This window comes from Carcharhinus amblyrhynchos, chromosome 13 (assembly GCF_965287045.1).
Source record: "Carcharhinus amblyrhynchos chromosome 13, sCarAmb.v2.hapA, whole genome shotgun sequence".
In the NCBI taxonomy this organism is placed as follows: Eukaryota; Metazoa; Chordata; class Chondrichthyes; order Carcharhiniformes; family Carcharhinidae; genus Carcharhinus; species Carcharhinus amblyrhynchos.
In genome coordinates, this window is record NC_137336.1 from 72,812,447 (window position 1) to 72,839,929 (window position 27,483).

The 27,483-nt window shown below is 43.9% G+C and overlaps 1 protein-coding gene across 1 annotated transcript; it reads left to right on the top strand.

Annotated features, from left to right (window-relative positions):
• LOC145351578 (leupaxin-like) lies at window positions 1-27,483 on the top strand. Its single transcript, XM_080201171.1, has 9 exons — window positions 1-136; window positions 9,569-9,768; window positions 12,351-12,430; window positions 15,093-15,198; window positions 15,942-16,124; window positions 18,731-18,904; window positions 20,864-20,945; window positions 22,690-22,838; window positions 26,429-27,483. The coding sequence occupies exons 1-9, from the start codon at window positions 124-126 to the stop codon at window positions 26,699-26,701; spliced, it is 1,260 nt and encodes a 419-aa protein (XP_080057297.1). The 5' UTR covers window positions 1-123; the 3' UTR covers window positions 26,702-27,483.

Genomic DNA, 27,483 nt, shown 5'->3' on the forward strand with positions numbered 1-27,483 from the left:
GAACCAAGGGAGACAGCGACAGGTCCAATCCCCCCTACCGCCCCGACCACCCGCTTCGACATCCGAGCTTGAGCTGAACACAACCGCACAACTGGACGTGATCGGTGCCCCTCCTCTTCACTCATGGACGAACTGGGTGAGTACTGCTGAGATCAGATTGCAGATGTGCAAGCTGTCGAGGTGGAGAACAAATGTGACGCTGAAGAGGGAGAGATATGTAGGTCAAAGGGGCTCCTCAGTTCTGTGGACTGATAGTCCGGTATATAAATGCTTGTATTAATAGAGAACGGTTCATGATAATTATGATATAACCTAGGCACCTCTGCCAGCACTTTGATAGAGTTACTTCGACATCCCAGCCTATCCTCTGCACGGTTTAACTCCCTTGTTAGTCAATAGTCTATCCACCTCTGCCTTAAAAAATATGACCCTGCCACTGTCTTGGGGGCAGTTTCAAACTTTCACCACCACCCAAAAGAGAACAAAAGGTCTCCTGAACTGCCCTAGAACTGTCCTCTAATCCTAAAATCGGTTACAGAAGCAGAGAGGTTATGCTTCAGTTGCACATGGCATTTGTGAGACCAGATCTGCACACGGTGTAGAATACTGGTTTCTGTATCTAAGGGAAGATGAAAATACATCAGGAGCAGTTCAGAGAAGGCTTATTGGTTTAATACCAGGAGTGGGTGGATTATTTTGTGAGGACAGGTTGGAGAGGTTAAGTTTAAATCTGCGAGAGTTTAGAAAAGTAAGAGGTAACTTGATCAAAACCTTTAAGATCCTGAGGGGTATTGACAGGGTGGATGTGGAGAGGATGTTTCTTCTTGTCAGAGAATCTAGAACTAGGGGTCACTCATTTAAGACAAAGATAATCCCTGGGTGGGATTGTGTTCTGTGCAGACTCGATGGGCCGAAGGGCCTCTTTCTGCACTGTAGGAATCTATGAACTTCTATGAACTTCTATAAGGAGAAATGTTTTCTCTCCGAGGGATGAGAGTCTCTGGAACTCTTCCTCAAAAGGCCCTGGAACCAGAGTCTTTGACTTTTTTTTACAGGAAAAGCTGAATAGACTATTGATTAATATAAGGGTGAAATGTTCCCCAGAGTGGGCAGGAATGTGGGGGGGTTAAGTTACAATCAGATCAACCATGAATGTATTGTTTGACAGAGCAGGTTTGCCAAGTGGCCTACTCTTGCTCCGAATAGTTTGTATCAGATCTTTCTCACAAGGGTAAACGTTCTTTCGACATCCAGTCTGCTGAGGAACTCAAATCTTTCAATATCATCAGCTTTCATTCCTGTGAATTCTAATGGATAAACACCAAACCTCTCTAACCTTTCATCCTGTAGAAATGCATGTCTTAATTTGGCAACAAGAAAGAATCTTGGCCAGCTAAACTTTCAAATTACAGATTCTGCCACTCACTGGATCTTTGAAACCGTTTAGTACAGCAAAATCGCTGAGGTTCATCTGTTGAGTGGCATTAATCCATCCGTGGATTAGCTAAGAAAACTTGATAACATCAAAATGCTTCTGTTGTCTCAAGGCACAGATTTGAGGCAATGTAAAATGAAGTTGACACAGGATGTGAGCTGATGTGTTATCGAGCCTGAGTTTTGCAACACCAAATAAAAGCCCTTCTGCCCGTTGTGTGGGCGCCTGGCCATCAAGGTTAATTTGGTCATTTTAAAAGAGGCTTTGGAAATATAGAGGGAAATGTTAAAAAAGATGAGCAGGATTGTTCTCGCTCCCTGCAGCGTGTATCCAGTGTTTACTGGATCTTACCTTCCCGATATTGTCAATGGGGTTTTCCCATTGACCTGCAGGGGAATCCTTTCTGGGGGTGCACCATCGGTTGGACTTTCATATTCTGCTGTCATAAACGGCATGAAGATTTTGACGAATATCACTGAAGTATGGGGAAAGAGGAGATACTAAGTGGAGAGTATTTCTTTACACTCTGGGCAGCCCTCCATTTGAAATTCAGAAGTGTTATGAAACAGTCCCCACTTGTCTGGGTGAGTGCAACACTAACAACACTCAAGAAACTCAACACGTCCAGGGCAAAGCAACCCCTTTTGATTGTCGCCCCTTCCAGAAACATTCACTTCCTCCACCAGAGATGAATACCAGCAGCCGTGTGTACCATCTACAAGATGCACTGCAGGGATTTACTAAGACTCCTGCATTGGCAGCACCTTCCAAACCCATAGAACCCTACAGTGCAGAAAGAGGCCCTTCGAGTCTGCACCGAACACAATCCCACCCAGGCCCTACCCCCACATATTATACCCACTAATCCCTCTAACCTACACATCCCTGGACACTAAGAGGCAATTTCTTAGCATGGCTAATCAACCTAACCTGCGCATCTTTGGACTGTGGGAGGAAACCAGATCACCCAGAGGAAACTCACAAGGAGAGCGTGCAAACTCCACACAGATGGTGACCTGAGCCGAGAATCGAACCCAGGACCCTGGAGCTGTAAAGCAGCAGTGCTAACCACTGTACTACCATGCTGCCCTGTCCACATCCACTACAATCTAGAGGGACTAAGGAGTACACAGCTGGGAACACCACAACCTGGAAGTTTTTCTCCAAGACACTCAGCATCTTGTCTTGGAAATATATCACCGTTCCTTCACTATCGCTGGAACAAAATCCAGGAACTTTCTCCGTACTGCACTGTCGGTGTACCTACTCCCCATTGGGACTGCAGTGGTTCAAGAAGACAGCTTCTAAATGGCAAGTCAGAAATGTAACACATGCTGACCTAGCTAGTGAAACCCATATCCTATAAAATGAATTAAAAATATGTAAAACAAAGGATAGGCTAGAATTCGAATACAGCCTCCAATCAGTTCAGCCCTTTTGGTATTGAACAGCACAAGTGGGAGAGGTGGGGCCGAACGGCCTGCTGCATTTCCTTATTGGCATGCTCGCATTAAGAAACTGAATGGCTATTTAAGAATTCTTGGAAAAATTATTTTAGTACAGCGACATGATCTATCTCCCCACAAACGTTTTCACATATGGTGAGTCTCAATCGATTTCAGCACGCTGGGAACGGAAACTGTTACTTTGCAAATTCTGCACACTGCGGTTAGCAACCTGGAGCATGTTTAGGCTGTCTGCGGTGACAGACAGGCGAGCGAAGTTAAACATGAAATCTAACTCCGGCAGAACATCTGAGTTGACTTTTCAAACTACAGAAATGAAAGGGCGAGTCGGTTTGGGCATCTGGTGTTAGCGTAAGTCAAGTGCGATGGGTTTTGAATGGAATTGAAGAAAAAAATAAGGCAGGAGCTGCCTCAGCATCTGCCTGCGATGAGATAGAAAGGGTAAGCAGTACGCCTAGAGTTGCAGCAGTGAAGGGTTTCCTTTTGCGGCTGTCTCACTTCCTCCAATGTTGGTTCGCTATGAGTACGATGCTCTTGCACTCCGTGCATAGGCAAACACCTGTTGTGTGTCTCATGCTGGGTGTTTGACATGGACAGAAGCCTTGGAAAAGTTAACTCCACAAATGCCAGCTTGGACAGGAGGTGCTAAGGTTAAAGGTTGCATTTAAGATCATGTAACGCACACCAAAAAAAAACACACACAATTAATCACTCATATTCAAATTCTTCCTTCATACAAAACAAAGAACAACACAGCACGGGAAACAGGCCCTTCGGCCCAACAAGCCCATGCCACCATTTCAACGTTGTGAATCCCTATTCCACCCTAGCCTACGCTAATGGCACTCCACATTGGAAACCAGATTGAGGGGAGACTAATTTAGGGACAATTTGTTACACCAATCAGCCTAAGACCACATCTTTGGGGTGTGGGAGGCAACCGGAGCACCCGGAGAAAACCCACGCAAGCACGGGGAGAATGCGCAAACTCCCGCAGACACTGGCCCAAATCCATGCGCAGCAAACAGTGATAGTCACTGAGCTGCTGTGTTGCCCATCAGCAGGTCCAGTTTAAGTGTACACTAACAACGTGAAGCACTGGGCTACTCTCGAAACATCCAAGAGCAGCCCTCGCACAACCCACCATGTGTATGCCCCTTGTTGGACAACAAGGCGGACCGTAGCACCTGTGGATCATCTTTCTTAATTTTTCTGTTGTAGTTACATTTGCTTTCGTTTTCACTCCATACATACAGAGAGAACACATTCATATGTAAATACATCCCCTATCTATGTCTAACAAGTAGTATTTATTAACCTAGTCATATTATAAGAGGATTGGCATACGGGAGTAGTAATCAAGTATATGCAACCTTGGATAGACAACGCATGGAGTATTATGGACAGTGCCTTTTGCTTTAGCTCAAAAAGGATATTATTGCCTTAGAGGGCATGTAACAAAAGTTCACCATGTTTGTTTGTTATGAAGAGAAGTTGGGTAAAGTGGCCCTGTATTCTCCAAGATGTTGCACAATGAAGGTTATCTGATTGAAGCTAACAACATACTTAAAGGAATACTTAAAGATAGTTGCAAGTAAGGTGCTTCCCTTGTTTGGGGAACAGGATACATCATAAGGGGGGGGGGGAACTATTTGAGACTAAATCGAGGAGAAATTTCCTTACCCAGACGATTGTGAATCTCTGGAATTCTCTACCCCAGAGAGCTATGGAAGAACAATTACTGAATAAAAGTAGAGAACCAGTTAGCAATAATGTAATTATGGGGCGGCACGGTAGCGCAGTGGTTAGCACTGCTGTTTCACAGCTCCAGGGACCTGGGTTCAATTCCTGGCTTGGGTCACTGTCTGTGTGGAGTTTGCACATTCTCCCTGTGCCTGCGTGGGTTTCCCCTGGGTGTTCCAGTTTCCTCCCACAGTCCAATGATGTGCGGGTTAGGTTAATTGGCCATGCTAAATTGCCCCTTAGTGTCCCGGGTCGTGTAGGTTAGAGGGATTAGTTGGTAATGTATGGGGATGGGGCCTGGGTGGGATTGTGGTTGGTGCAGACTTGATGGGCTGAATGGCCTCTTTCTGCACTGTAAAGTTCCTATGATAAAGGGTTATGGCCATAGTGTGTTTAAAAAGGCATTGCTATGATCGCATTGCATCGAGGAGCGGGTTCGGTTGGCTGAGTGGGCTACCCCCTCCCCATTCCAATGTTACTGGAGATTCACTCCCTGTATTTGTAGTGTGTGTGTGGATGTAGGGAGGTGGAGGGGGGACATGAGTTTTCTCTCTCCTCCACATACACATACTGACCTCTGTCCTTGAGATCTGCATTGCATCCTTTATCCCTCTGTGACTGGATGCATTTCTTTCCTTAGCCGTGTATGGCTGTCCTCTATATTATATTTACTGGCTGTTGCTCACAAGAAGACACTGGTGGTGAGCTGTCTCCTTGAACCACTGTAATCTGTGTGCAAGATGAAGGCTCAAAGTATGCAACATGCCCTCCCTGCATAGACATTAATGAACCAGTTAGTTTCACTTGTACAATAACAGTTTCGTGGTCAGCATTAGACTAGGTTTTAGTTCCAGATTTATTAATTGAGTTTAACTTCCACACAGATAACGTGGTGACATAGTGGCGTTTTCAGGGGAATTAAAAAACAACTTTTGCGGATCTGGGTTGCTATCCACTGCCGCAAATAGCAATCTGGAATTGAAGGTCTGTTGTGATAGTTATTGTGAAATGATTCATGTCGCTATTATCACACAAAAAAATTGGTGTTGTGGTAAACAGCGAGGAGGAGAGCTTGAGATTTCAGAAGGATATAGAAGGGCTAGTCAGATGGGCCAGTGGCAAATGGAATTTAACCCTGAAAATTGTGGGGCATTACATTTTAGGAGCAGCAACATAGGCAAGGACATATGCAATGAATGGTAGGATGCTAAGACCAGTGAGTCCTTGAATTGTATGCCCAAAGATCCATGAAGGCAGCAGGACAGAGAGGTAAGGTGCTTAAGGTACCATATGGGATCACTGCCAATGCACAGAATATAAGAGCAGAGCGGTTATGATGGAGTTACTATAAAACCTAGGGCCACAGCTGGAGTTCAGTGCAGTTCAGTCACCACTTCATCTGAAGGGTGTTACACTAAAAAGGGTGATCTGGAGATTCAACAGGAAATGCTTGGGCTGTAGCGTTTCAGCTATGGTTGTCCTTAGAACAGAGAAGGTTGAGGGGGGATCCAACTGAAGTGTACAAAATTATGACGCACATAGATAAGGTCGACAGGAATTAACCTGTCTCCCCATAGTAGAGGGGTCACTTACCAGGGGGTATATGTTTAAAAGATAAGGAACAGCAGATTTACTGGTGATATAAGGAAAAGCTTTTTCACCCAGAGGGTTGTAGGAATTTTGAACTCATTGTTTGAAAGCGTGGTAGAGGTCCAAACCTCATAAGAAGCATTTAGATAAGCATTTGAATTGCCATAGTATACAAAGATATGGACCAATTGCCAGAAAATGGGATTATAATAAATGAGGCGGGGCAGATCTTACTCAGTTAATGGTAGGGCGTTGGGGAGAGTTATAGAACAGAGAGATCTGGGGGTGCAAGTTCACAGCTCCTTGAAAGTGGAGGTGGACAGAGTGGTGAAGAAGACATTCGGCATGCTTGGTTTCATTGGTCAGAACATTGAATGCAGGAGTTGGAACATCTTGTAGAAGTTGTACATGACATTGGTAAGGCCAATTTGGAACGCTGTGTATAATTCTGGTCACCCTATTATAGAAAGCGTATTATTAAACTAGAAAGAGTGCAGAAAAGATTTCCTAGGATACTACTGGGACTTGATGGCTTGACTTATAAGGAGGGGCTGGATGGGTGAAGACATTTTTCTCTTGAGCGCGGGAGGTTTTGGGATGATCTTATAGAGATCCATAAAATAATGAGGGGCACAGATCAGCTAGATAGTCAATATCTTTTTCCAAAAGTCTAAAACTAGACAGCATAGGTTTAAAGTAAAAGGGGAGAGGTGCAAAATGGTCCAGGGGGCATTTTTTCACACAGGGAGTGCTGAATGTCTGGAACAAGCTGCCAGAGTTAGTAGTAAAGGTGGGTACAATTTTGTCTTTTAAAAAGCGTTTAGGCAGTTACATGGGTAAGATGGCTATAGGATGTTATGGGCCAGATTTGGGTTTAGCGTAGTGGTTAATAAAGGGGGCGGCATGGACAAGTTGGGGCAAAGGGCCTGTTCCCATGCTGTAAACCACTTTGACTCTAAGTGTTTGATGGCCTGGGTAACTGTTCATCCCTTTGTCAAAAAATAATCTACCTAACTTAAAAATATTCAAAGGTTCCTTTTGAGAATTCCAGAGTTTTGCCGTCCTCTGATCGAAAACAAACTCTCCTCATCTCCTTTTTTAAACAATGACCCCTATTTCTAGATTCTCCAACAAAAAGAAACCTCCTCCCCACACTCATCTCTTCGATACCCTTCAATATCTGAAACGTTTTGATCCAGTCGCCTCTCATTCTTCTAAATCCCAGTGGATACGAATCTATGTTGTTTAAAAAGGGTCAGAGGGATAACCCAGGGAATTATAGGCCGGTGAGCTTGACTTCAGTTATAGGCAAGCTAATGGAGAGGATCCTCAAGGATAGGATGTATGAACATCTGGAGCGCTGCAATCTGATCAGGGATACGCAGCATGGCTTCGTTACAGGGACATCGTGCCTTACGAATCTAGTGGAATTTTTTGAAGAGGTGACAAAAACGGTTGACGAAGGACAAGCCGTTGATGTCGTCTATATGGATTTCAGTAAGGCGTTTGACAAGGTCCCTCATGGTAGGCTGATAGAAAAGGTGAAGGCTCATGGGATACAAGGCCAGGTATGTAGATGGGTGGAGAACTGGCTTGGGAGGAGGAGACAGCGGGTAGTAGTGGAAGGCTCCTTTTCCAATTGGAGGTCTGTCACCAGTGGTGTGCCGCAGGGCTCGGTACTAGGACCTCTTCTATTTGTGGTATATATTAATGACTTGGAAGAGGGGGTAGGTGGTGTGACCAGCAAATTTGCTGATGACACTAAGATGGTTGGATTGGCGGGTACTGAGGAGCAGTGCCTGGCAATGCAACAGGACATAGACAGGCTGGTAGATTGGGCAGATAGATGGCAAATGGAATTTAATCCGGAGAAATGCGAGGTGATGCACTTTGGCCGGAATAATGTGGAGGGGAGTTATACGATAAAAGGTAGAACTATCCGGAGTATAGATATGCAGAGAGACCTGGGGGTGCAAGTGCACAGGTCCCTGAAGGTGTCGGTGCAGGTGCAGAATGTGATGAGGAAAGCGTATGGTATGTTAGCCTTCATAGGAAGGGGTATAGAATATAAGAGTAGGAGTCTGATGTTGCAGTTGTATAGAACGTTGGTTAGGCCTCACTTGGAGTACTGCGTCCAGTTCTGGTCGCCATACTACCGGAAGGATGTAGAGATCGTGGAGAGAGTGCAGAGGAGATTTACCAGGATGCTGCCTGGTATGGAAGGGCTGTCTTATGAGGAAAGATTGAACGAACTTGGGCTGTTTTCCCTTGAGAGACGTCGGCTGAGGGGGGATCTAATAGAGGTTTATAAGATTATGAAGGGGATAGATAGAGTAAATGGTGGTAAGCTTTTTCCGCTATTAGAAATGGATAGAACGAGGGGTCACGGGCTTAGGGTGAGGGGGGCTAGGTATAAGACAAATATTAGAGGGCAGTTTTTCACGCAAAGGGTAGTGGGGGTGTGGAATGCACTGCCGAGTAAGGTGGTGGAAGCAGGCACGCTAGGGTTGTTTAAGAGTCACTTAGACAGCCACATGAGCGGTCTACATATAGGGGGATATAGCAGGCCTTACTAAACATTGTAGGCTTGGGATTACGTTTTTTGCCTCAGGGATGTTACAGTCTTTGCCTGTTTAATAATGAATTTTTTGTCTCCACAGGCATTTAAGTCCACCTTGTTGACCAGCAAGGGGCATGCATGCGGCAGGTTGTAGTGGGCTGCTCTTGGACGCTGCTTCGGGAGTTGCCTATTGCTTCATGTCGTTAGTGTGCTTAAACTGGACCATCTCGAGGGCAACATGACAGCTCAGAGACTATCTCTGTTGCTGTGCGGACGCATGGATTTGGGCCTGTGTCTGTGGGAGTTTGCACGTTCTCCCCGTGGTTGCGTGGGTTTCCTCCGGGTACTCCGGTTTCCTCCCACATCCCAAAGATGTGCTTTTAGGCTGATTGATTGGGTAACAAATTGTCCCTATATTGGACCTCCCTGATCCTCACACATTAGGCGTAGACTAAAATCATGAATAGGTCACTGAGACAATGGGACGGCGGCGCGGGCTCGTTGGGCCGAAGGGCCTGTCTCCCGTGCTGTGTTGTTCTTTGTTCTTTGTTCTTTGTTCTAAGTTGTCCAACTGCTCCTCTTGAGGCAACCCACACTTTACGTGCATTAGTCAAGTAAGACTTCTCAACTGTTGCTAAGCATTTTTTTCTTAAACAAGGAGAACAACAGCTACTGCAGATGTGATCTCAAACTAAGTCATATACAACTGAGGTCACTCATCATGAGTGTGCATGTGATTAATGGTTCCTGTTTAACGTTCTGTTATACTTTCAGATATATTGTTGGCTGAACTTGAGCAAACATCAGTGAGTAACCATGGAAGTAAACCAGATGACTTAGCTCCACCTGAGTATGACCTCCTGTCGGCATTTGGAACAAAGGGAAGTGCTTTAGGGTCTTCAGTGAATGTCAACGAGCTGTCTTCACAGGCCTCTGGTGGCAGAAGTGAAGCATCCACCATGCAAACAGTACAAGTAAGAAACATTTCACGAGAGGAAGTTGAATACATGAAATGGCAATAGCGAGAATTAATGGAGAGGCATGCGCCCTCATTGCACTTTCTGGGGTAAAAAAGAATGAGACTTCGTGGAATGCTTATCCTCTGCATCATGGGCTAGACTTTCCAGTCCCTCCAGCTCTGTGACTGGAAATTCCCACCCAAGATCAAGCTTTTTACTGGTCTGTGAAATTTTCTGCCTCACCAGCAATGATTCTGTCAGTGATCAGGACTGGAAATTCCCTCTTTGTATTTTTGCCATTGTGAGATAGTGAATGATGGTGGGACTCAAATGATAGAATCGTAGAACCCTACAGTGCAGAAAGAGGCCCTTCAGCCCATTGAGTCTGCACCGAACGCAATCCCACCCAGGCCCTATCCCCATATCCCTCCATATTATACCCACTAATCCCTCTAACCTCTGCATCCCTGGACACTAAGGGGCAATTTCTTAGCATGGCCAATCAACCTAACCCGCACACCTTTGGACTTGAATGGTAGAGACTTGAACCCTCGTAACATTTAAGAAGGAATTAGGTGAAAATTTGAATCGTAGTAGCATGCAAGGCTAAGAACCAAGTGCTGAAAAATGGATTAGGTGCTTGATGGTCAGTATAACATGATGGACCAAAAGGCCTCTTTTTGTGCAGTAAATCTCGATGATTCTACACCTATAACATTGAAAATTGATGTGGTGACATATCCAAGCACTCCCAGAAGGTCCTACACTCGATACTAGGTAGGAACCATTGTAGCAAGCATTGGAACATCCTGTTCCTTACATCTGGTAAAACTCTATGATTCTATGGCATCTTCATTGGAGAAAGAAGAAAGCACGGGCTCCAGATTTCACTTAACCAAGATCCCTTAAAGAAAGATTTGCCACATAGCAGACCAGGAAGTTCTCCTAGTTTCCTCTGCAACTTCATTTCCCCAATTGAAATTATTAAAGCAAATCAGAGGATCTTTGCACTTTGCCATCCACGCCAGTATTAGTTGCTGCTTTCACCCCCCCAAAAAAATCACCAAATCAACTCAATATTTGTCAAGTTAATTCTTGAAATTGAAATTTCTTAGAGTATCTGGTGAGCTGACCAACGTTGCTTAAAGAGGATATATTTCATGTACATACTTCAAATTCATTTCAATTTACTGCACAAAATAGTTGGTGAATTTCACATTAACTTTGGTAAATTTTCCAGTTCTGCCCACCGTGGGAGTCATCGCGGAAGGGAAGGAAAATCTGATGGTCCATTTAATGTTCTGTTGACCTCAGGCAGGAATTTCCTGTGTTGGGGCGGGGGTGAGCGGAAAATCCCACCCTTAATGCTCACTTACAACATGCTCCGTAAACGTTATTGAGGTCAGTGAGTCACAGAGATATTGCGACACTGAAAGAACTATCAACTGCAGGTGGCTCTCTGCAGAACAATCCAGTCTGTCCTATTTAATACCACCAATGCTGACCTTATCTCGGTCAATTTCACTTTCCTGACCATTCAGCACAGCCCTTTAACCCATTATTGATTAAAAATCTGTCTCGCTCCCCCTTAAATTTGCTCCATGTCCTGCTATCCGCCGCACTTGGAGACAGTGAATTCCACAGACTCACGGCCTTTTGGGAGAAGTAGTTCCGCTTCATCTTTGTTTTAAATCTACTACCCCTTACCCTAAAACTGTGACGTATATGTTTAAAGAAGGAATAAACTGTAGTTTTGAAGTTTCTTATATGATGCACTTTCTGCAGTAAAGATTTGAATTGATCATTATGGTGAGAAGGGAAACATGTATAGCTTACAATTTACGTGTATGCGACAAAAGAAATGTCTAAAATGATTAAAACTGGGCAAATGAAATCTCCTATTTTTTCTGCTCCTGTATTCAGTCAGAGTGAAATCCTAGTGGTCCTGCACGTATATTGCTCTCCAGAAGTTTCGGTAACTAAGTTCGAGCTGCTGCCAAAGCAGTTTGCTTACTCTTACAAAACTGACAAAAAAAAATCCCCACTCAAGTGCAAATAAAGCAAATACAATTCATTCAAACTGGATATTTTGGTATCTTTAGAATAATAAAATCCATTAACGCCAGTTCCTCACAAACATCTGCCCGAACTGTCAATTATCGCACCAATGGTAATTCATACTAAGCTGTTTCAAAAAAGCTGTTTAGACATTACTTCAGACCACCATTAAAAAAACCCCTCAAGATTGGTAGTATTATCGAAACCTTAAACTCTCCCTCATTGCAACACCATCTGACTGCGTGCATGTTATTCCTCTTTCATAATGTTTAGATGCTGGTGCCACTCCCTGTCAGTTCAGGCCGAATCATCATCAACCAGAGTACTGAATGTTTTAAGGAGGAAATCTACCCTTGAAAAGACATTTGCCCAGGACTTTTGCAATGGCGGTGGCAAACTGGAATGCTACCCTCAAAACTTCAGAAACATTCTGCTGATATGAATTTATACAAATGATATCCCCTCAGGTGCACTTGTGCTGTTTATATGATTTGGTTAATGCATGCCTTTCTCCATTAATGTGTTTACTGCATTTCCAGTTACAGCCAGTCTACAAGACCCACGTCAATGTAGCTGAATCTAAAGGTGATGCTCTTAATGAAAGTGATTATGGTTACAGGTAAGCAAAAATAAATTGGAATGATTTGACTTAACACAAAAGTTAATCTTTAGATTGTACATGCGTCGTTGCTGCTTAACCAATCACCCCCATTTTAACATCATTTTAGTCGATCGTTAGGGTACTGTCACAAGGATATATACCAGATACTCACATGATAGATTGTGGGTAATGAAACTAACCATTCGAAGGAATTCACAAAGAATATCGGCACCTTGGTCAGTTTTTATAGGATCTGGGTGGAACTGTTGTTGGTGCAGGTTGAATGGGCCAAATGGCCCCCTTCTGCACTATATGGATTGTATGACTCTATTATCTAAAATAAACACCTTTTGCCTCTCCACTGTCAGTATTCCTGTATTCCCTGCCTATTCATGTATCTGTGAAGATGCCCCGTAAACCTTACTATTTCTACCAGCTCCTCTGGCAACACATTCCAGACACTTACCACCCTTTGGTAAAAACCTTGCCTCTCACATCTTCTTTAAACTTCCTCCTTTTTACCTTAAATATATGTCCCTTGGTAATTGGCGTTTGTACCCTGGGGAAAAAGGATTCCCACTGTCCGTTCCATCCATGGCACTTATAATATTATAACCTTCTAACATGTTGCCCCTGAACCTCCAATGTCCAAGTGAAAACCATCCAAGTTTGTCCAATTTCTCCTCAAAGCTAATATGCTCCAGGCATTTCTCTTCTTCTGTATCCTAAATGGACTGCTTCTTATTCTGAGACTGCGTCCCCTGATTCCAGACTCACCAGTCAGGAGAAATTACCTATCTGCATCTACCCTTTTGCATCCTGTAAGAACTTCTTAAGTTTCAATGAGATCAGCTTCTCATTCTTTGAAACGCTATAGAATATCAACCCAATTTTGGTAAACATTTTCTGTATCTCCTACGAAGCCCCCACATTCTTCTAGTAATGTAGTCACCAGAACTGTACACAATTTTCTAAATGTGGCCTACCTAGAGTTCTACACATCTGTAGTATCTTGCCAATTGTCATATTGTATGCCCTGACTTATGAAGGGAAACATTCATATGACTTATTGACCACCTTATCCACTTGTATTACCACTTTCAGGGATCTATGGGCATGAACACGTGAGTCCCTCTACATGTTAATGTTTCTAAGGGTACTGCCATTTAATGTATTTTTCCCTCCTGCATTAGACTTTCCAAAATGCATCACCTCTCATTTGCCTGAATTAAGTTCTATCTCAAATTAGTCTGCTCATAGCGAGGGGGATTGAATATAAAAGTAGGGAGGTCTTGCTGCAGCTGTATAGGGCATTGGTGAGGCCGCAGCTGGAGTACTGTGTGCAGTTTTGGGCGCCGCACCTGCGCAAGGATATTTTGGCCCTGGAGGGAGTGCAGAGGAGGTTTACTAGGCTGATACCGGAGTTGAGGGGATTGAGCTATGAGGAGAGGCTGAATAAACTAGGCTTGTACTCGTTAGAGTTTAGAAGAATGAGGGGAGATCTCATTGAGACGTATAAGATGATGAATGGGATGGATAGGATAGAGGTGGAGAGACTCTTCCCGCTCAAAAAAGACAGTAGGACTAGGGGGCACAGCCTCAAGATAAAGGGGAGGCGGTTTAGAACGGAGTTGAGGAGGAACTTCTTCACTCAAAGGGTGGTGAATCTCTGGAATTCTCTGCCCGTTGAAGTGGTGGAGGCTGCCTCGCTAAATATTTTTAAGAAGCGGGTTGATGGGTTCTTGATAAGAGAGGGGATTAAGGGTTATGGGGAGAGGGCGGGAAAGTGGAACTGAGCCACAACAGATCAGCCATGATCTTATTGAATGGCGGGGCAGGCTCGAAGGGCTAGATGGCCTACTCCTGCTTCTATTTCTTATGTTCTTATGTTCTTATGCTCAGGTCTCCAGCCTATCTACATCCTTCTGTATCCACTCTTTGCTATCCACAGCTCCCCCAGTCTTTGTGTCGACTGCAAACCTACAAATGAGAATATCTACATTCTTCTCCAAATCATTTATATATATTATAAACAATAAGAGTTCCAACAGTCATCACTGCGGAACACCATTGCTCACAGTTCTTCAGTCATGAAAAGACGCTTCCACCATTACTCTCTGTCTTCTATGTTCAAGCCAGTTCTGCATGCATCTTACCAGCTCACTGCGGATCTCGTGTGATTTCATCTTCTGTATCAGTCTGTCATGAGGGACCTTGTCAAAGACGTTCATGTAGACAACAACCACTGCCCTGCTCTTGTCAATGCTCAATGTCATTTCCTCAAAAACCTAAACCAAGTTTGTGGGGCATGATCTCCCCCGCACAAAGCCAAGCTGCCTATCGCTTATAAGCCCAATGAATGATCCCAATCAGAAGAGCAACAGTTAAAAGTTATTATTGCTCGTGTTCATTGTATGCAAACCTGGATGTACATCACCCTACTGGACCAATATCATGGAACTTAACCCAATTGGCAATATAGATGTAACTTCACCACGTGCTCTCAATTGACCCGAGAACAATGGGAGTGAAGGAGCTAATAAGTAGCCTTGCTTCCTATCACCCATATCCTGACATTGATGAGGGCAGTTAGCATGTACAGCTTCAATATCTACAATGCCAAAGTTAATTACTTCACGCCTGTCTGAATTTCTAACTCCTTTCACTTCTTTTATTTCAGTGAGATAAAAGACGTGAGGGAGGCGCCTCAGGTTACCACGGAAAGCATGCTGAGCCCAACCTCAGCAGCCCAGCAGCTGGAGGATATCATGGCCAATCTGGCTGGCGTAAGTATCTTACTGGGCATGTTAAACAGCAAGTGGTTGGCAATATTCGAGGAGGTTATGGGGCCTACTTGAATACAGGTAAAATGTGGCTATATCTCATTGGGCTCTCATTATATATCAATACTTTAACCCATGTGGCACATAGCGATTCAAGAAGGCGGTTCACCCACCACCTTCTCAAGGGCAATTAGGGACGGGCAATAAATGCTGGCCCACCATCGACGCCCATGTCCCACGAATTGATAAAAAATAAAACACCATGGAGGTCCCACGGAACCAATTTCCAAGCTTTACATTCTTATGATCCTACTCAATGTGTACATTCTGTGCTAACCCTTCCACATTCAAATGTGTTCAATTTCTAATTCCACAAGAAAATTAATCACATTGGGCAATGTCAGCTTGCTCACCCATTTGGCCGAAATCTCGGGCTGTTCCCGGTGGCAGGATCTTCCAACTCGCCGACGGCAACTCCCGCCGCGTACCCGCACTCTCTCTGCAGAGGAAGAACTTTAATGCCATTGCAGTTAAATGAAAGTCTCAAACACCACCCGCTTTGATTCACCGCGAATTTCCAGCTCAAATTACCCTTTGTTCCACTTTTTCCTGAATTCCCAGATTTGTGTGAGTCAAGAACCGCACTCTCGAAAATCATTGCGTTCGATGGATTTAACCCAGAGGTTTGTAAGTGTCTGCTACTTTGACAAGCACCGAGGGTTTAACACCGCTGTTTTCTCCTGCAGCTCCTCAGCCCCACCGAGTCTACAAAAGCCCCGTTCGTTCCGCTTCCACAAACAGCACCCCAGGGAGCAGAGAGCTCGCTGGACAGCATGCTGGGAACCTTGGAATCTGACCTCCACCAACTTGGAGTCAGCACCGATGCCAAGGGAGTCTGCAATTCCTGCAAGAAACGCATCGTAGGGACAGTAAGTCCTCCCAGTAGTGATAGGAGCATCTGGAGGGACTTGTTGCTGTAGCACTGAGGCTGACTTTTACAGAGAATGACATTTCACTGACGTTATGACCGTTAATCTGCAGGGGCAACATTATTATTTAGAAGCAATAAGCTGTCAACGTAGCCTCCAGACTGAATATGCACGAAACAAAGCTATACAATGTTAGAATACTCAGAGGGTAGTAAGGGCGTGGAATGCCCTGCCTGCAGCAGTTGTGGACTCGCCAACTTTAAGGGCGTTCAAATGGTCATTGGATAGGCGTATGGATAACATTGGAATAGTTTAGGTTAGAAGGTCATTAGATTGGCCGAAGGGCCTGTACTGCGCTGTAATGTTCTATGTTCTAACACTGAAAAGTATCTCCTCCTTATTTTTGAAAAAAAAACCCTCCAAGGTGCTTCAGAAGCACAATAAAGGCACGTTATCTTCCCATCAGGTCAATACTTAGAATCATAAAATCATAGAACCCTACAGTGCAGACAGAGGCCCTTCAGCCCATCGGGTCTGCACCGACCACAATCCCACCCAGGCCCTACCCCCATATCCCTGCATATTTTACCCACTAATCCCTCTAACCTAAGCATCTAAGGGGCAATTTTAGCCTGGCCAATCAACCTAACCTGCACATCTTTGGAGTGTGGGAGGAAATCGGAGCACCCGGAGGAAACCCACCCAGACACGAGGAGAATGTGCAAATGTGCAAACTCCACACAGACAGTGACACGAGCCGGGAAACGAACCCAGGTCCCTGGAGCTGTGAAGCAACGGTGCTAACCACTGTGCTACCGTGCCGCCTTCTTAGGAATTAAAAGAAAACAATAGAAAAATAATGGTTGTGAGGAGCTTCAGTGACAGATAGCAGCAATGTCTGGGATTGCAAAGCAGAAGAAATAGATCACTGAATGTTGAGCCTCTACATTTGGACGGAAGACCAGTGTAAGGAGAGCAAATATTCTGGAGGAGATTGAAGCAATTGAAAAAGGAGGAATTATGTAAAATTTTTGTCAGCTAGGAGCCTATATAGGTCAATAGCATTTATGAATTAATGGGATTTGTCAATAGCTCTACTCCTGATAGCAAAAACAGCGATTTGTATTTATACACCACCTGTGCACAATAAAGGGTTTGAGTTTTATCACAGAAGCATTATTAAAATAAATTTGACACTGAGGCACCTAATGTAACCTCTGGCAGATGACCAAAGCTTGGTAGGCTTTAAGGAGGATCTCAATGGAGGAAAAAGAGATATAGAGAGAGGAGATGACAGAACTGGACATCCAGGTACCCACGGTGACCAATTGAATTCGGGAAAGCTCAAAAGAGCAGGATTATAGAGTGCAGATATCGCATAGGATTCTCGGGCTGGATGAGATTGTAGATCCTGGAGAACAGGGGAGGGAAGCCAGGGTGTGGAAGGTTTTTCAAACAAGGGTTTGTATTTTTAAATCATACTGGTACTTAATTGCTAGCCAGTGTAGAACAATTGGTAAGACGTTGAAGAGTGGAGAAGAGTGGACTTCTGATTGAGAGCAGATATCGAATCACCTCAACTTTTCAATGTTAGATTTTAAGGGTGATTGAGTTTGGTAAACTCTCAGAAGTAGTCACAGGGGACATGATAGAACATGTACATGACTATCAGCAGCAGTTAGGGTGGGATCGTAGAGATGCTTCCCCTTTGAGGTTGAAAACAGATGATGTTTCAATGGAGAGGGAGATTTGTTTTGGTTATACAACGTAGCTAGGTGGCAAAATACTGGCAGCATTGACTTAGGAGGTGGATGTAATGGGTGGCAAGGATATCATATGTGTCCGGAGACCATAGTTTTCCTCTTATTATAATCAGATTATACAAAAAGGGTGGCCATCGAGGATTGGATGTTAGATATGCAGACTAGAAAGTAAGGGGGGATTGAATGAATTAGTGGAAAAAATGCTATCAATGCCATTTTATACACACGCCAATCGTATATATTTCTTCTGAGTGTTTGGAGTCACAATCAGATCGGCAAGCACCTTATTGAATGGTGAAGCAGGCTTGAGGGGCCGAGTGGTCTACTGCTGCTACAATTTGCTATGTTCACATGTACGTGTTTTCTGCTGATATGATGTATGTTGGGACTTAAATAGACTGGGTCTCTACTCGTTGGAGTTTAGGAGGCCAAGGGGGGATCTTATAGAGATGTATAAGATGATGAAAGGAATGGATAGGGTAGAGGTAGAGAGATTCTTCCCGCTTAGAAAGGACAGCAGGACTAGAGGGCACAGCCTCAAGATAAGGGGGGAGCAGTTTATAACGGAGTTGAGGAGGAACTTCTTCACTCAAAGGGTGGTGAGTCTCTGGAATTCGCTGCCCGTTGAAGTGGTGGAGGCTACCTCGCTGAATATATTTAAGTCACGGGTAGATAGGTTTTTGACAGACAAGGGAATTAAGGGTTTTGGGGAGAAAGCGGGAAAGTGGAACTGATCCACTTCAGATCAGCCATGATCTTATTGAATGGCGGGGCAGGCTCAAAGGGCTAGATGGCCTACTCCTGCTCCTATTTCTTATGTTCTTGTGTTCTTATGACTTGTAGATTGTCACGGCGATGGGTTTGACCTGGCACCCAGAGCACTTTGTCTGTGCTCACTGCAAAGAAGAAATCGGACTGAAAGGTTTTTGCGAACGTGATGGCCGAGCCTATTGCCACAAGGATTACCACAATCTCTTCTCCCCACGCTGCGCCTACTGCAGTGGCCCTATTCTGGATGTAAGTCTGTTGACAAGTAATTGAAATTGTTTTTTTTTCCCGTACGGCTGATGCAATCTGCAGTAGCAGCGGGGTTCTTGCCGGCGGGATCTTCAGGTGTAGCTGACAGTGATCCCGTCACAGGGAAGGCGAGGCAGGTTTTATCAACTTCCTAATTCATTAAACTTCTGACATTCAGTTTAATTGGTTTCCATACTCAAGGAATGTTTGGCATATTGAATAACAGCGGAGAAATGCACATACTCCAGTTTGCATAGCCTGATATGATGTCAATTTTAGTATTTATACAGCGGCCTTCATATTGTTAGATTATTCCCAAGACAATGAGATACTGATGATGTTCAGGTGTTGTTTAATGCATAGCTGTTCTGCATCCCCGAATATCCTACGTCTGTTGGTACTCTGCCGCTACTCTCCATGTTTCTCTGGTAATTGTTAACTGCATTGATTTGAGAATTTAATTTTTTTTTAAATAGAACCCTCCGGTGCAGAAAGAGGCCCTTCGGCCCATCGAGTCTGCGCCCACCACAGTCTCACCCAGGCCCTACCCCCATATCCCTACACATTTACCCGCTAATCCCTCTAACTACACATCTCAGGACACTAAGGGGCAATTTTAGCATGGCCAATCAACCTAACCTGCACATCTTTGGACTGTGGGAGGAAACTGGAGCACCCGGAGGAAACCCACGCAGACACGAGGAGAACGTGCAAACTCCACACAGACAGTGACCCGAGCCGGGAATCGAACCCAGGACCCTGGAGCTGTGAAGCAGCAGTGCTAACTGCTGCGCTACCATGCCGCCCAGTTCACCTAACGGCATCATAAATTCAACAGTTGCTAGCTTGCATTAGTTGACTTCCATTCTGTTTTTTTTTTGCCATTTTCCTGGGTGTAAGTTTTTAAAATTGTATGTGGGGTGTGGCAATCACTGATTGGACTAGCATTTATTACCCATCCCTTAGTTATGAATTAGTCATGAAACAAGTTACTTTCTTGGCCAGTTCAGAGAACATTTATGAATTAATTACATTGCTGTGGCTCTGTCGTCACATTTCGGCAAGGCCAGGGAAGGACAGCAGATTTCCTTCCCTAAAGGATATTAGTGAACCAGATTTGTTTTTACGACAATCGACAGAGGTTTCATAGTCATCAGTAGACCTTTAATTCCAGATTTTTATTGAAGTTAAATTTCACCATCTGCACTGCTAGGATTCCAACTGGAGTCCCCATACTGTAGTGGGGTCGCTAGATTACTGGACCAGTGTATATGTTTTCCTTCAAATTTAAAAATTCTGCTCTTAGTTACTTTAATTTAGTAATTAGAAGCATAATGCATGGCATTTGGAATTGCTGTGGTTTATATCACTCTGAATAGCTAACTTATTAATAACTCTGCAATATAATTAAGTGAGATACTGTTTCCTAGAGCCACCCAGCCTACAGAGGCAAAGGGGGCGGGCGCTATGTGGGTCAGTTGCTCGGATGTTGTGTGTAGGCATAAAATTATTAATGGCTCCGCACACAAGAGAGTCAAATTTAAGTCAACGTAAATGGATATCAATATGGTGATCAATGTACAGTTCTCACTCTGTGCTTGCGAATAAGAGTCTGCTCCATCAATCTTTCTACTGAAGGGAATCTTGTGGTGCAATGGATAGCCTTCCTTCCTGATGACTAAGGAAGATATGCTCGTTATGTATTGAGTATCTTTTGAGTAAGAATGGGAGAGACTGTTTGATGCGGAGTGGCACCCCACATGTTGTATACCTTGGGCAGACACTAACAACATGTTCCAGGATCAGCTCACTCTGGAACTCCACCTTGAATTAATTGTCCTATCAGTAGCTTTCTTCTCCACCCCACTAATTGTGAAGCATCAGACTAACATTTCTTATTATTTCAAAAGGGTCAAATATTGTTTTTTCTTCACTTGGCTTCATTTTGTATTTTTGCAGAAAGTGCTTACAGCCCTGGATAAAACCTGGCACCCGGAACATTTTTTCTGTGCGAAGTGCGGTGATGTATTTGGAAGCGAGGGTAAGTTTTTTTTTCAGAGTTACCTCAGGCTGTACCATTCAAACTGTTGGGAATGCTCCGTCCAAATGTGGATTCAGTCAGTGAAGTGTTGTTACCCATAGAACATTCCAACCTTTCATATAGCCTAAGCATGAGTGCCTGTGTAATGGTAAGAGACTTGTAATTGGTGAGACATGAGTAAAATGCAATTGTGGTCATTTCAACTTTTGGGTGATGAACAAATGGACATGCGAGATAGGAGCATCTGTTGGCCATTCAATATGATCATGGCTGATGTTTTTGTGATTTGAGTTCCACATTCCCCTGATAATCGTTGATTCCCTTGCGTGACAAGAATCTATCTACTTCCGCCTTAAACATATGCAGTGACCCCTCTTTCGCCGCCTTCTGAGGCAGAGTGTTCCAAAGTCGCACAACACTCTAAAAGACAAAACATTGTTATCACAGTCTTATAAGGGTATCCCCTAATTTTAAGCAGTACCTCCTGGTTCTGGGCTCACTCGCAGGAGGGGACACCCTTTCGACTTCTACCTTCAAGGCGAGAGAAGAGCTGAGATGGATCAACTGTAAATTAGACAGGATGCAGCAATCTTTAACCCATGGCAAGCAGAATAAGCAGGAGCTGTGATAGTGGAGTTGGACACTTTAGGAACTTTCAAGTGGTTAATTGGATAGTTACATGGAGCACACCAGCATGATAGGGAGTGGGATAGCTTGATCTTGGGTTCGGACATAGCTCGGCCCAACATGTGGGGCCGAAGGAACTGTACTGTGCTGTACTGTTCTAATTTCTATAGATATATTGACTTTGACCAGTTTATTGCCACTTGTTTTACTGCACAGCTCTAACATAAAATTAAGTTGTAGTCTTGATTGATGTGCAAGCGATTATGCAGGCATTAAAGTGAATGGAAATAAACCTTTCCCTCAGTGGAGGTTTCAATAATCAGGGAGCATTGATTTAAGGTAAGGGGCACACGATTTAGACGAGATTTGAGGAACATCTTTTTTTCATCTTGAGGGTGGTGGGAATCTGGAACTCATTGCCTGAAAAGGTGGTAGAGGCGGGAGCCTTTACAACATTTAAGAAGCATTTACATGAGTACTTACCTGCCATAGCGTACAAGAGTCTTTGGAAAATTTTCAGGGGTAGGCAGGAATATGGGGTTGAGATTACAATTAGATTAGCATGGAGATAATTTAATGGCAGAGTGGGCTCGATGGACCAAGGGGCCTACTCCTGTTCTTAATTCGTATGTTCGTATTCTCTAGCCCACAAAGTTACAGAGTAAGAATTGTAATTTTATATTTGGCTTCATAGCTTTTTTCCTGTTGACAAAACCATTTCCAGATTATAGACAGAAACTAGGGTATAAAAAATATTAATTCTAAATAGTTCCTCTGTTATTTATGCTTTTTATTTGATGGTTGTTGAGATTAATCTGAAATACTGATGTGGAATGCGGCAGTTAACGTTTCTGGGGTAAAATTGAAACCCAGACAGGCACGCCACCAAAGAGGGCTCTCATCAGCCGACCCTTACTGGACATAGCTGATCTTTAGTTCCAATAATATTAATGAAACTGAGCACGGGGCAGAATTCTTGATTGGCCATTTGATACGATATTGCTCAATCCCAGTCTCTATCTCTCTCTTACGCCCACTCTCTTCCATATTCTCTATGCTGATCAGAATACTGCACTATCCCCTCATGTGTATCACACCTTTGTTCCTTCCTCTTCAGGTTACCATGAGAAAGACGGGAAAGCTTATTGTCGCAAAGACTATTTCAACATGTTCGCTCCCAAGTGTGGCAGCTGTGATCGCCCAGTTTTGGATAACTACCTCTCGGCACTCAACAACGTCTGGCACCCGGAATGCTTTGTCTGCAGAGTAAGTAGTGATTAATCAAAACGAACCCTTTTGCGATTTTGGTCATCTTTCTGCATTTCGGATTGAGAACTGATTAGTAATTGTGTAGTTTGCGCAATATTTTCACACCTCGATGGGCTTTGCGGAGTATGTTTCTGATGTAATGATCACTGATAGCTCAGAGAATGGGTGGATTGAAGCCAGTTACTGAATAGACAGAGCCCACAGGTAGCGCTCTGCTAATAACTTTACCGTTTGCCTTTTAGGGTCACAGAATTAGAGTATTACAGCGCAGAAAGAGGCCTTTCGACCCGCATGTCTGTGCCGACTGTCTAGCACCAATCTCCCCTAATCCTATTGTCTAACATTGCTCCGTAGCCTTGTTTGCTATGGTGTTTCAAATGCTCATCTAAATGCTTCTTAAATGTTATGAGCGTTCCCATCTCTACCGCCCTTTCAGGCAGTGAGACCCATCATCCTCTAATATCCCACGATCGCAAAGGGGTAAATTTTCTGGTTCTGATGACCGAGGAAATCGTAGCAAATGGGGCACAAAATTTGACAGACTATTGACAGGCTCGACCTTGGGTGGCAATTCCTGATCATAATTCTGTGCCCCTCGATCAGTTCCTGAGACGTTAACCTCATAAATTCTGTCATTAGTTGAGAAGTTAAGGTCTCTCCTGATCACCTTTTTGCAATGCTGCTCGCGTACAACTGAGGGAGCAAACTGGGCTTCAGGTTAATATACGATTCTGAAGGTGGCACCTACGTTAGGCCAGCGCTGTTACGTTCCGATAATCTCATCGGCATGCAGTATATGTATTAACGTGTGAGGAATAGGATACCAACTGGAAGCTCAGTTCCAGTTAAAAATGAAATTGAATTTAGGAAGAAGCTCCAAGTAGTTGGAATTGTTCTAGTTAGCATTATATAATACGCTCAATCAGCTAAAGCCAATGGAAGTGAATACATAAGAACATAAGAACATAAGAAATGGGAGCAGGAGCAGGCCATCCAGCCCTTCGAGCCTGCCCCGCCATTCAATAAGATCGTGGCTGATCTGAAGTGGATCAGTTCCCCTTTCTCCCCTTCTCCCCATAACCCTTAATTCCCCTGTCTATCAGAAACCTATAGACTTGCAATTCCACGATGAAAAATGAATTTATGATTTTACCATCTGCTGTAGTGGGACTCAGGTTCCTAGAACATTATCCTGGCTTTCTGGATTACTAGCCCAGTGACACAACTACTGAGAAGCCACCTTCTCCATGGCACCTTTCAAACATTTGATGGTGGGCAGTTCAGTGATGGCAATACCGTTGTATATCGTTGGGAGATAGATTGGTATTCTCGCCTAGATGACAAAGACAGTTACTTCTGTCTCGTCTCTGGAATGTACTCCTGGCAAAAACAGGTGGCAGTTAGGAAAAGGGGCGGTGCAATGTGTCCTGGGTGTCATGGTGGAACAGTTGGTGAAGGTTGGCATGCAGGTACAGCAGGCACTGAGGAAAGCTTGTGACGTGCTGGACTTCATTGTAAGAGTATAGAAATATAGGAGTAAAGATGTCTTGCTGCAGTTATGCAGGGCCTTGATGAAGTCATACCATTTTCCTCTCCTAGTCTAAGGAAGAACATTCTTGCTATTGAGGGAATCCAGCGAATGTTTACCTGATTGATTCCTGGAATGGCAGGATTGACATATGAACAGAGATTGGATCGACTGCCTTGTACTCAAAATGGAATTTTGAAGAATGAGAGAGGATATCATAGAAACATATAAAATTCAGATGGGGCTCGACAGGCTAGATGGGGCAAGAATGTTTCCAATGTTGGGAAAGTGCAGAACTGGGGGTCACGATCTAAGAATAAGGGTAAGCCATGCAGGACTGAGATGAGGAAGAATGTCCACACTCAGAGAGTTATGAACCTATGGAATTGCCCATTATGAATTTGCTTTATTCTAACTGTGAGGGACCTATATTTGTCCTCACCAGTCTTTTTCTTTCCACATATCCATAGAAGGGTTTGCAGTCAGTTTTTATGTTTTCTGCAAACCTACTCTCATATTCTATTTTCACCCTCCGAATTAAAGCCTTTGTTTACCTGTGCTGGATTTTAATTTTCTCCCAGTCCGCAGGTGAGCTGCTTTTTCTGGCAAATTTACATGAATCCTCTTTGGCTTTAACATTAAAGGACATTTGCGTACTAGCAAAATCCTCAAAAGGGCTCAGCCTTTGTTTTATTCAGGGCTGCCTGTGCACAATACTATAGGAAGTGCCTGGGGCCATTTGAGACCCTCCTGATGGTATTTGCAGAGTTGATTCTTCAATGTGTGGTTTGTCCTGGGTGATAAGGACTGTGGAAGTTTCAGGTAATGTTCAGCAAGCGACAAACCTTCTGGCATGCAGTCCCTGTGAAATGTGTGCCTTGATCAGAGTCTATTTAACAGGCAGGCCCCACAGATGTATACAGCCTTTACAGAGAACCTTTGCTGTGTGTGAGGATGTGGCGTGATGTGTACGAGAAACGTCTAACCATCTGGAGAATTGGTCCACCACAACCAAAATGTCTGTTACCCTTGGCATGGTGACAGTGAAATATAGTCCACTTGTAGGTGCTGGAGAGGCCCTGATGGTGCCTTTAATTGTGGTACCTGCACTTTGAACCCTGTATTATTCCATTGCCAGGTTAAACAACGATACACCACAGCTTGAATATACCTTCTAAATCCATGTGCAGTGTCCTACGTCTGTTCACATGTAATAAGCTACATTGACAGAATGACCTTCTCTTGTTCCTGGGCTAATGGCTTGTTGGGATGAATGATTTCTTTCTGCTTTTACGTTATACATTTGACAGGTTGACTGTCCTTCAACTGCTTCTCTTCAACTTTGTAGTTTTTTTGAAATTCATTTCATGAGATGTGAGCATCGCTGGCTAGGCCAACATTGATTTTCCATCCCTAATTACCTTTGAGAAGGTAGCTCTAGGCTCCTTTCCTGAACCACTGCAGTTCCCAAGTACACTCACAGTCCTCTTAGGGAGGGAATTCCAGGATATTGATCCACTGACAGTGAAGGAATGGGAACATATTTCCAAGTCAGGATGGTGGGAGAGTTGAAGGGGAGCCTCTAGGTAACGTGTTCCTAGGTATGTGCTGCTCTTGTCCTTCCAAATGGTAGTGATCATGTGTTTGGAAGGTGCTGCCGAAGGAACTTTTGAGTTCATGGTACATACAACTGCCACTGTTCACCAGTGGTGGAAGGATTGAATGCCTGTGCTAGTGGTAGCAACCAAGTGGCCTGCTTTGTCTTGGAGGTATCGAGCTTATTGAGTGTTGCACTCATCCAGGCAAGTAAAGAATATTCATCACACTCATGACTTGTGCCTTGAGGATGGTGGGTAGTGTGGGGACTCATGAGGTGAGTTACTTGCGGTAGGGTATCAGGCCTCTTCCCTGATTTTGTCAGGATCACATTTAATAGCTGGTCTTGCTCTGTTTCTAGTCAATGGTAACCCCCAGAATGTTGGTAGTTCGGGGCTTCATGATGGTTTTGTCATTGAATGTCAAAACGGTAACATTTTCCATTTCTTTGTCTCTAATTTAGGATTGTCTCACCCCTTTTTTGAATGGCAGTTTCTTTGAAGTTGGTGGAATGCCTTACTGCGAGTTGCACTATCATCAGCGCCAGGGCACATTGTGCAGTGGGTGCCAGAAGCCCATCTGCGGGCGCTGCATTTCAGCCATGGGCAAGAGATTCCACCCGGAGCACTTTGTCTGCGCCTTCTGCCTAAAGCAACTCAGCCAAGGCGTCTTCAAGGAGAACAAGGACAAGCCTTACTGCAATACTTGCTTTAGCAAACTCTTCCTTTTACAATAGAAATGAGCTTAAATTTACAATAGAAATGAGCCAACTCATGCATTACCCAGCCAATGGTGATTCATCCTGCAGCCTGCCAAAGTTTTGGAAAGCAAATTATTGAGGAACATGAATCCAAACTAAACTATTAATCATGCTTAGTTATAATTGTCTGCTTAACTGACATTTTATTGCTTATCTGAGATGTAACCATAAAACATAAGAACAGAAGTGCGTATCTAGCTCATCGGGTCTGACCGCCATTCATGACTAATCTGATCTGATAACTCCACTTTCCACCTAATCACAATAACCTTTGTTTCTCTTACTGATTGAATTCTTCCTATCTCAGCCTTGAACATACTTATCTACTCATCCACTACATCTCTCTGCTGGAAAGAAATCTACAGATCCACCATCCTCAGAGAATAATCTCCTCTTCATTTCTGTCTTGCATGGGTGACCCCTTTCTCTAAGATTATGCTACCTGGCCGTGGACCCACAAGCCGAACAATATCCCAGCATTTATGATGTCAAGACCCCTCAGAATCCCGTGTCTCAATGAGTCACTTGTCATTCATTTAAACTCAAATTAGTACATGCCCAATCTCATCCCATAAGGAAATTTCTCCATACCCGATGAACCTGACTGCCTTCACTGCCAACATGTCATTTCGTAGATGACAGAATCAAAACTGTTGATAGCATTCCAGGTGTGCTTTCATTAGTTGTATAGTTTTAGCAAAATTCCTTAATTCAATACTGTATTCCCCTTGAAATAAATTCATTTTGCCATTTGTTTA

Coding starts and splice junctions, on each gene's coding strand:
- LOC145351578 (XM_080201171.1), top strand. Junction 16,125..18,730: donor AGAAACGCATCGTAGGGACA/GTAAGTCCTCCC, acceptor TATGACTTGTAG/ATTGTCACGGCGATGGGTTT. Junction 22,839..26,428: donor CGGAATGCTTTGTCTGCAGA/GTAAGTAGTGAT, acceptor TCTCTAATTTAG/GATTGTCTCACCCCTTTTTT.